This window comes from Syngnathus leptorhynchus, chromosome 1 (assembly GCF_054491065.1).
Source record: "Syngnathus leptorhynchus isolate UIUO chromosome 1, UIUO_Slep, whole genome shotgun sequence".
Classification (NCBI taxonomy): domain Eukaryota; kingdom Metazoa; phylum Chordata; class Actinopteri; order Syngnathiformes; family Syngnathidae; genus Syngnathus; species Syngnathus leptorhynchus.
Genome location: NC_141195.1, coordinates 15,800,691 through 15,811,093, shown reverse-complemented (window position 1 = coordinate 15,811,093; position 10,403 = coordinate 15,800,691). Strand labels below are relative to the sequence as shown.

General features: G+C 41.5%; 2 protein-coding genes across 2 annotated transcripts; both read right to left on the bottom strand.

The window, feature by feature from the left end:
- Positions 1 to 65: 65 nt before the first annotated feature.
- Positions 66 to 5,807, bottom strand: timmdc1 (translocase of inner mitochondrial membrane domain containing 1). The gene is made up of 8 exons (XM_085921485.1): positions 5,642 to 5,807; positions 4,038 to 4,376; positions 3,337 to 3,502; positions 2,809 to 2,897; positions 2,436 to 2,503; positions 2,080 to 2,158; positions 570 to 680; positions 66 to 498 (listed from the first exon to the last, which is right to left on the bottom strand). Exons 2-8 carry the CDS (start codon positions 4,352 to 4,354, stop codon positions 351 to 353), a joined length of 978 nt encoding a protein of 325 aa, XP_085777611.1. The 5' UTR covers positions 4,355 to 4,376; positions 5,642 to 5,807; the 3' UTR covers positions 66 to 350.
- A 405-nt stretch (positions 5,808 to 6,212) lies between these two features.
- Positions 6,213 to 10,160, bottom strand: poglut1 (protein O-glucosyltransferase 1). The gene is made up of 11 exons (XM_085913252.1): positions 10,017 to 10,160; positions 8,832 to 8,916; positions 8,598 to 8,741; positions 8,365 to 8,500; positions 8,169 to 8,290; positions 8,041 to 8,100; positions 7,733 to 7,832; positions 7,572 to 7,630; positions 7,281 to 7,448; positions 7,150 to 7,206; positions 6,213 to 7,077 (listed from the first exon to the last, which is right to left on the bottom strand). Exons 1-11 carry the CDS (start codon positions 10,087 to 10,089, stop codon positions 6,921 to 6,923), a joined length of 1,161 nt encoding a protein of 386 aa, XP_085769378.1. The 5' UTR covers positions 10,090 to 10,160; the 3' UTR covers positions 6,213 to 6,920.
- Between the last annotated feature and the right edge of the window lie 243 nt (positions 10,161 to 10,403).

The following is a 10,403-nucleotide window of genomic DNA, read 5'->3' as shown; positions in this document are numbered from 1 at the left end:
TAAATTTCACTCCTTTGACCTTAATTGTTGTCAAAATCAAGAGATGAAAAACAACATGCAATATGTTGAGGCAATTCTGATCAACTTTATTCATGTGTCGAGGAAATATTGTAAGAGTCTGAAAACAGAGGCCGAAAAACGGGTGTCATTTGGGTCACAGCGCGTTAGATCATTCATTTTGTTGGGCCTGCAAGATGCGATCATCATTTGATCTTTTTATTTATTTTTTTTACTTTGACTTGCTCCACAAGTGCTGCACGATGGGTCAACTCCAAGTGAAGCCCTTATTTCTCCTCGGCGTTATATGTGAAGTCACATTTTTAGTGTTTGTCATTTAACCGGTAGCACCGTCATCGGCTGCTCGAGTCCTGCGCCGCATCATTCTGCGGTAAATCGAGGAGGTCCTGGATCCTCTTCAAGTCCCGTTCCACCTCCTCTGCCTTTGAACTCACAGTCAGGTCACCTATCAAGTCATCCGTCAGCTCAAGTCGTGCCGACCTGATGATCACCAACCATGAGTCAATAAAAAATGAAGGCACCGTAGCGCCGTCTGTCTTTGTTCAACTCACCACTCTGCAAGTTTCATCTCGTAAGTCTCCCTGCGTTCTCGCCGCCTCCTTTCTCGGACACTTTCTCCCGTCACTGACATCATGCTGATGATTACAGCGCCCGTAGGAATCCTACAAATAGAATTCATTGATACTTGGATGACGTGTTCCTGCTGCATGCCTGAAGTTTTCTTCAACAAGATTCTTGGCACACTGTTGAGTAAGTGAACTGGATGCAAGCTGGCTGTCCATTCAATCTCAATTACAGCACGTTTGGATCAATCTGATGCGATATCTGGAGCGTGATATATAGCTTAACCTCCTTTCACGTCTGCTCTGCCTGCACCTGCCACAAGGCCGAGCCAATTTGCACGTCAAACTCTCCAGGTGGCTGGTCACTCGGGCACACGTTAACGTGGGAGGTGGTGGTGGCGGCGACGTGCGTGCGTGCGTGTGAGAGAGATGCCAGTCAAACAGACAAAGTCCAAACCAAAAGCAACCACATCTGAAATCTGACCCACACTTCTGTTCTTCAATATTATCAATCAGGTTTGGTTGTCAGGTTTTTTGGCATTTTCGCAAAACTGGGACTTGGTGTAAAAGTGAGGTCCAGACACTCCGCCACGTGATGGCAGCAGGGGACTTCACAGCGTTCGGCAGGCATCATTTCACATGGAAGTAGAGTGGACCCATGCTATTTACGGATAATACAAAATAAGTCTAGAACTGACACTTATGTATGTATTGGAAAAAAAAAAAAAAAAAAAAAAAAAAAAAAATATATATATATATATATATATATATATATATATATATATATATATATATATATATATATATATATATATATATGTCACAATTTGATAAATTTTTTCATAAATCTAGCAATCATTGGTCAGTCCACACGTGCGTTTTTTTTTTTTTTAACTTTAGTGTTGAAAGTAGCTTGCACATTGAAGATGTCATGTTAATGGTTGAGCAAATATGGCTTTTGGGCAGGAATCCCAAAATATTCCAGGTCCAAACATTTTGCCTGATGCCAACCCACTTCTCCCCTTGAATGGCGCTGAAGGGGGGTGGGGTGGGGGGAATCACACACGTATAAACGTCAAAGTTGACCAAACATTAACGATCCTACTTGTGCGTGCAAAGCTACAGGGAAAGATGAGGCAAATGAGCGCAAGTGAAGCATTAGTCCATATTTATGGGAAAAGTGAGGCTGGAATAACAGGGCCGATAGAGAGAAGAGGGGCAGCTGCCGCCTTGGCCGGCCTCTCCGCTCTATTAGCCAAACCGCAGCACTACTCCAAGGATATGAGCGCCTCTGGCAGCCAGCGCAGGGTCGAGGACATGGGTCGGGAAAGGGAGGGGGAGCCTCAGCTGGGGCACAGAGGGTTGCTGGAAGGGCCGCAGCTGGCTGCCAGAGTGCTCATTGCTCCCAACCTCTGTCAACATGTACAACAAACGTGAAGAGCGTGGCGTTATCGACGTGAGCTGCGGATGAATGCAAAAAGAACGACGGGCTGCTTACCCGAGTGTTGCTCCGATGATGGTGCCTGCCACGAGGCCTCGCAGGCCCAAGTTTAGTCGGAAAAGCCCTCCGGTCACAGCTACACTCGCCACGCATGGCCACACAGACACACCGAGATTTTCCAAATCACAATGATTTATATTTTATAATCCATTGCGTAAACAACTTAAAAATGCACAATTTGGAGGTTAACGAGCATCTTGACGAGGATTTGTAGCATTTAACAATAGCGGTTCCACATCATCAACCAACTTGAGTACTTAGGATGGGCACAATTCAATTGTTTAACTGAGAGCATTTAGCTTCACTAACAATATGGACCACCATTTGGGGACCATAAGAATCCATCAACTCACCTCCAGCTGCAACAAAATTGCTGAGGGTGTTCTTCTCGCGGTAAACTGACAGTCCTGTGCTTACAGAACTGGAGGCAGGACAGAGAAACATATGGGGACACAACATTAACATCAATGATCTGTTTTTAATCATCTGGGAAATTACCGTGACGATGTTGCCAAACTGGATTTACAAAACGATGTGGTGATGAATGCCGGTGTCACAGATTGGAGTGTAACAATTCAGAATTGACGACAATGTGTTTTGAGTCACATCATTTGGTATCATCAAAATTGAAAATGGCCGTCAACTACGGATGAGGAACCGATCCAACCTTGCAGCTCTAATGAGTTTGTGATCAACACGCAGACCTGATTGGATTTTTTATCTTACTTGAACAAGGTAACAAAAGCAGCAACTCTCCAGCTCCATCGGAGTCCATATCTCACAAAACCTCGGATAGCTGCGTTGTGGGCCAAACGCTGATTTGACAGAACACACAGAGAAGGGAGAAGAAAATAAATAAATAAGAGAGAGAAAAACAAATGAATAAATAAACCATGGTCAATGCGAACATTTTGAATCCTATCTGAACTCATTGCTGCTGTCAACACAAACAGGGAGTGGGAATTTGGGGTCTTTTAAGTCTAAGGTGCATTGTTTTTAGTCTTTGGGGTTTTTTTTCCCAAATAAAATTTCCCCCAATCACATAACTGTTAGTCCAAGGCGACTAACATAACTTAATCATCCAAAGGACTTGAGTCCCTAAAATACAGTATTCCTTAAAAACAAATCTACTCTTTGTGTTTGTTTAAACCATGTGTGGACAGGTATAGTATAGCCCCCCCCAAAAGACCTTTTAAGAGTGGCATCAATATTTTTCAAAAACATTTTGGGCCCACCAGCGCTACGCTCCCTTACCACTGCTTCCACACGACTGGTGTAGAGTTCTCCCTGGCTCAGCTGGATGTAGCGCTGCTTAGCGTGGCGAGCTGCCGGCAAGCCTCCGTAGATCAAGCCCGCTATAGAGGCCACAAAGCCACTTTTTATCACGTTGGTCACCTCCTCTGGATAACCCTGAGTCGCACTGAGATGGACGGCATACAGTGGAGGTCAACACGGCATTCAAGAAAAAAAAGTTAGGTAATTGTAAAATGAACAGTTTTGCCAATATTGTTCCACTCGGTGATGCTGCAGCGGTTGTTTGAATATTTAAAACCACCGTAACATCCATGCTATTTCTATGAGCCAATTGATGACATTTCACATGCATCAGCATTAAGATAGTGGTTTAGTAGAATATTCTGGCATTTGTATACATTGCTTATTTGTAAATGTTAGCCGAGGATGAACTTTGCTACTTCATTTACTTGGAGAACTGCGTGTGCGAGTCTTCCTTTTTTTCTTTGTTGGAACAATTTGTGTGTTTTGATGTTTTGGCAGCATGCAGGAAGGGCACAGTTACGTCCATTCATTCTCTGTGCTGCTTAACCTCACAAGCAAAAATGTTTTTCAACTAGGGCAGGTGTGGAATGTATCCCCTGCCATCAACGGTTGGTCGCTATATTTTTTCTCGACAGAGAAAAATTGTACGATGAAAAGACAAATATAAAAGCACTGACTCTTTTTGAAAGAGATCCTTAATGCGGTCCCAGCCCGTGTCTGGGAAGTCTGGCTTGCCTATGTTGCTTGGCAAGGCGGGGGCAGGGATTGGTTGCGGAGGAGCCACGCAGGTGGAGGGGGGAGATGAGGGCATCTGCGCGGGCTGGGCAGAAGCCACGTCAGCTGCATGGACCCTGGGGAACAGGGGGCAGAAGCGAGGAGCTTTGGCGCTCTGGCTCAGGCCCCGCACTGGCCCGGTGCTCAACGTGCCCCGAGGGGCCGAATCTGCCGGTCGCCTCCGAAGGGTGAAGCCTGTTGTGGGCTGCTCTGGATGCATCACGCTTCAGCTGGCGTTCATGCTGCGGCGCAGAGGCACAAACACATGGCTTACAGTTGCCGCTGCAGCTTCAAGCCCCCCCCCTCATTTCAAAACAAACCACCCCATACTAGAGAGGCCGTCCAAATAAGCAGATGTCAAGTGGTGCAAAGTCTTTATAAACATGCAGGCTCGGAGCTATACTTATACTTTTTACTCTCTATATGGCCTTTCAGTTTTCAAGGTAATAATACAGTATGTGTTCGTATGGAGCATCCATCCTTCTTCTATACTGCTCAATTAGCAGAGAACGTAATAGCGGTGCAATAGGTTAAAAAAAAAAAAAGTACCAGTATTTGCTGGGAATAATCACTGAGCCCTGCCACTGATAGAAAAAAAGTCTGTGAGCAATTGGTGGCAACACAATTTTTTATTTTTTATTGCGACGTATCGATGACACTAGATGACAACAAAACACTTTGCAATAAATACGGGAGACCAGAGATGTGCAACAGGCAGCCTGTAGAGTACAGGACCACACTTTAAGTAGCCCCTTGAATAATTTTCCTCCCCATGTTTTTTACAAATCCCACAAAATATTCAAATATGCTAATCCGCAGGCGCTGAACTGCAAAAATGCCAACTGTCCATTTACCATTTGTGAGATCAACAGTCAGCACTAAATGCCTTACTTGCACCGACATCAGAGATTTTGAATAATATGCAGGATGACTGTAGTAGTACCTGAATATTTTTAACATTATGAGTAAGTGGATTTTTGTGAGAGATAAAAAATGACAAGTTGGGCAGCACTGATTAAAAAAAATATTGTGCCCCCTATCCCGCCAACATTCAAGTTACCCATCGCTGCCTCCCCACCATGGGTGCATGGCAACAAGACGCCGTTAGATGGCGCCAAAGCACAATTTAACAGGAGACATGGCTTCTTTGCACATTTGCAAGTTTTTCAGAAAGGCTAGGTTTATAGTTATGGTTTAGGAGACAGATAAAGAAGTTAAAGGACTGAAAAATTGGCCACAACTTGATCGATCTCAATATTTGGCACAGAACGGTCTCCAACTGGATGTTGCTGTTCGCCCTGATCGAGATTTGAACCGACCTAGGGCAGATGATCGAGTTACCTATTGACTCATTAGAGTGATGGGTGTATTATAGATTGCATGACAGCTAAACAATATATAAGGAACTTCTACTATGCAGCACACGATACTGTGCAGGAAAGAGGACTTTGTTGACAGACATGCACAGGCAGCTAACGTATTGGTTAGCTTCAAAAACGTAACTTACCTAGAACACGTTAATACTCTAGTCCCGTGGATATGTGGGATCGGAGGGGGGGAATTAAATGAGTGATTTAATTAATTTGCGTCGCTATTCCGACATCGTCCTTGCTTCTTCACGACCTTTCACCTTTAAGCTTGTTCTTCTTTTGTGTTTAATGGCGGATAACAAACCTTCGTATTGCACGACTGCCGCCAACTGGACGAACATGATATGGAGCATTTTTTAAATGAAATGAATGGATAGAAGTGACAAAAACACTAGCACTCTGTACAAATAAATATTTTTTTATTAAAAAAACAATAATAAAACCCTTAAACAAAGTAGATGTACTAATTGATTAAAATTGACCTATTTTGATTAAATAAAAATCCCCACGTAACTTCCATTGTGGTTGGAAGATAAAATAAAAATACCATGTTACATTTTGCATGCCGTTTAAGAGCTGGCCTATATAACCTTTGTTTACCCAGGTAAGATAAAGAAAATATTCAGATTTGTAATGCCGACCAAAAATAAAACTAAGCAGAATCATGTTCCCATAACTTTGCTTAAATTGTTAACTGATGAAAAAAGGTTAAATTTGGACAGTTGGTTTTATTTCATTTTAGAGAATTGTTTTTGTATTTTTCTTATATTAGAATCTACATCCAATTAAGCTCCTCTAAATTGTCCTTACTCCATCCACCCTCTCTTCTTTCAATCAGTAGTAAAACAAAAAAAAATCTGCAAACAGCACGAGTATTTATGCAGTAAAAACAGTATCATACAAATTCAAATACGTACCAAGTAAATGCTAACATACAGAAAATAAAGGATGTCAGGTCAAATATGTATTAAATCTCACCCAAAAAAAAAAACCTAGATACTATTTAAAAAGCTAGGAAATATTCTATACTTGGACCAGATACATCACCACAGCTGCTTGGTCAAGTAAACAATCCTATACTGTGAATACTACAACATATTCAACTTATTGTTTCACCTTTAGCTCCCCAAGAAATGAGAACATTTGTGGAGCCTCTAATAGAAAAACTGCAATTGTTCAAAAATTGCTTGACCAATTGTACCGTTTACAATCACAGCTTGACAGGTCCTGCACGTCCGGTCTTGTCCCCTAAGCCTTCAATCATGAGATAGTCCGGCACTGTGCATGGCACTGTCTCTACTTTTCCAAATGCATTGTGGGCCACTTTGAGTGCCTTACGCTCCCTGGACATTCAGACACTCATCCAAAACGGCCTAATCCCTTAACAGCGCACTATATCAAAAGTACATGTCTTCATCATAGCTCTGTCTTGCCGGACTTGTGCATTATCTGACTGTAGTTGTTGCGTCTTTTGGGTCGATAGGTAAGAAGCTGACTGAACTCTGTGAGGAGTCGCTCCCAGTAGCAAGAAACATCGTGCATTTGCAGGTGCTCCAAGATGAACTCCATCCCTCTGCAAAGAGCAAACGAGAAATAACAATAGAATATGTGTTTGGAGACTCATACGTTAGTGAGCAACAATTACCTTGTGGCAATTTCTTGTGCGACGGAATCATTGTCTTTAACAAACTGTAGTAATTCTCTGTGAACAGAAGGGATTTTCAAAATGTGAAATTAATTAAAGTACGCTGACTTGTCATTGACATTGGCCAGTACCTGACATCAGAGAGATCCTGCTTCACCGGGACGTAGTGCACCCAGGGCTTGAGCTGCGGGTAGAAAAACTCTTGCCATTCGTCCCCGACGTGAAACACCAGCGAACCGCAAAGAAAGAGATGCTTGAAACGAAAGCTGGCGGCCACTCCTCGAAAGTTGAATAAATACCTGAAGGGGGAAGAAACAAAATGCAAGCCATTCTTAAAAAAACAATGAAACAAAAAGGATTCTGATAGTAAACAAATCTTTCTATGTCAACTCATGCAAGCATGGGGAGAAAAGATGCCGTACTTGTACTTGCAGTGTTCAACCAGTGGGATTTCTTTGGCTGGTGGTCTCCCGAGAGTGTCCTAAATTAAATGGGTCAACATTTGAGAAATAAACAAGCAATGCATTGAAAATTCAGGTGACAGGTTGAAAAAAAAAAAAAAGAAGACTCATGAGACTCTGACCTTGTCAGACTTCCAGGCCTGGTTCTTTGTGTATTCTGCATCCACTAATTCTGGCATCTCTCGTGAAAGCAGGATTAGAGGGTCACGCTCTGGACTTGTTCTACCAGGCGAGGAAAAAAAAAAGAGCAAGATGAGTTTATCACACAATACAACAGAATATTCTGGTCTAATAATAAATAATATTTTCCTTGTTTGACTCACAACCATTCATCAACTACAGACATCCTAAAAAATATATAACTTGGTGGGGGCAATCAAAGTAAAAACAAAAAACAGTTAATCTCTATGCAAACAAAAAGAAAACTTACCTAGATCCTCTGAAGAAACCTTTGGACTCTTTCTTCTGCCAGGGCCACTGAGTTTCAGACCTAAAACATCATTATGCCTTCCTTTAGCAAATGCACACAGGCTACAGAAAAGAAATCTTAAATCTTACTTTTTGAGATCATCCCTCATTAGATCCCATCTTCCAAGCCCAGTGGGATATATGGGCCACACGGCAGGGCCGCCCTCCCAAAACGTCCACGCTGGGTACATGATGTCCTTGTAGTCTGAAGTCTACTCGAGCACACACACACACGGTTGCAAGATTCTGGGAATTTTTAGAGCTTTCCATGGGAATCGAGGCTAACCTTACTAAAGGAGAAAATAGGCAAGGTTGGTTGCACCCAGTTGGGAACTTGAGGATAATCCCTGACATTTACCACCATCTCCAAATCAGGTAGCTTGTCAATCACCTGTAATATGAAATGCTCAACCCCACTGCACCTAAAGACACAAAAAGAAACCACACTTTAAAAACAGCAACAACACAATTGCGGCTACGTATGCTTCAACCGGATGCCGGTTACTAGGCAGAACTGACCTGGCTGGAAACATGCAGTTATGTTCCCTGTACAATTTATGCTCAATGATCTGGTAGTGGGTGCCCATCCCTCTTTGGACCGTCGAGGACATGAGATTCTCCGAAATTCCTCCACGAAAGGGAGCCAAGTCTTGCTGCAAGACCCTGTGGCAGAAATATCATGTCATGTAAAAGTCATAAGAATCATATCAGTTTCTGCAGATGATTGTTGAAATAACTGATTATCACACTCACTTTAGATGGCAACTACAGTTGGCAGGGTTACACCAAGTATATCCTTCAAGAGCCTTGGATATCGTGTCCTTTATTGTCAGCTTGCCTGGAGCAAGAGAGAAATAGCAGAGTAATGCATGAACTTGTACAAGTATTCCAGAACAATTTAGTTACAACAAATAAGCAATTTTTGTTGATTTATTCACGCAAGCAAAATGACAGGAAGAATATTTATGGTATATGTTTGTGTACTAGATGGCACCATGTACAATTCATCTGTGTATCCACCAGCTGCTGTTCATAGGACAAAATATATTTGAAAATTATATTTGTCTTTAATTTAACAGGATTGTATTTCACTAAAATTCATTCAAATAGGTTTTTCTTTAAATTTACTATGATGTGAAAAAAAATGTTCACAAGATTGATTTTGTTCTTTGATTTATTGTTTTATGGCTATAGGGTGATTATAAAAAGTCTACACACCCCTACCCAAATGCCATGTTTTTGTGATGTAAAAAAAAATGACCAAGATTTTCCAGATTATATCAAACAATGTTCAAGTTTACAATATTGGTCTATGCAATATGACTATAGCAAAGACATGCAATAAGTTTCTTATGGAAATGTATGTTCTTATAAAACTGAGATGTGACTGTGTTCAGAATTAACCAATCAAATTCTGCATAAAAAGGCCTTCATCTGATTAACACCTAATAAAGTTTATATGGTCTAAAACATTTCCAGACATTTTATAATCATCATTACATATTGTACCAAAACATGATGCTGCCTCCATTATGCTTGACTGTTGGTGAGGTACGGTGTTCTTTTAGTATTTATTTGTTTTCATCAGACCATAACGTGGGTTTTTCAGATTGACTTTCATTTTAAAAGTTCTATAACCATAAGTACATTGTAACTGGATAACCATCTAAGGCAGAACTCACGTGTAAACAATGTTGCCACGATGAGCAAAACAAATAGAAAGTAGAACATTAAATGGGTTATGTGGACTTCGATGTGTAATAATACACACACGACAAACATGTAAATGTGACCAAGTAGTTATACGTTAGATGAGTTAGTTCGGTGCTAGTTAGCTAGCTGGCGGGCTAATGAATGACAAAAGGTATCAAGGTGGGGAAAACGACCGTCCGAAATAGTTTTAACTAAACGCACAAAAACAAAGTCACAAAATAGTACCTGCTTCACAGAGCAAGGACAAAATGCACACTTGCAGCATAAACACAAAAATCCACAAATACCACCGCTTCATTTTCCCTCAATATTAAAGCTTTGTCTAAGACAAAAAGAGGCGTGTATTCATCTGGAATCGACTACTTTTCTCTGAGATCAAGAATTACGGTAATGCGCAGGACAAAACCTTTTCTACCGTAAAGTCTAATATATGAGCTCAAATGTGTTTCCCAGAAAATGGAGCCTCTTATTTGATTGAATTCAGTGTAGTTTCTTTTTTTTAATTATTGTTCCCCCCCCCCAAAGACATTGTAGTTTAGAAAGATGGATGGATGGACAGACGGACAACATCATCACGAAAGATGTTCTCATATGTGGGTAAGGAGGAGGAGG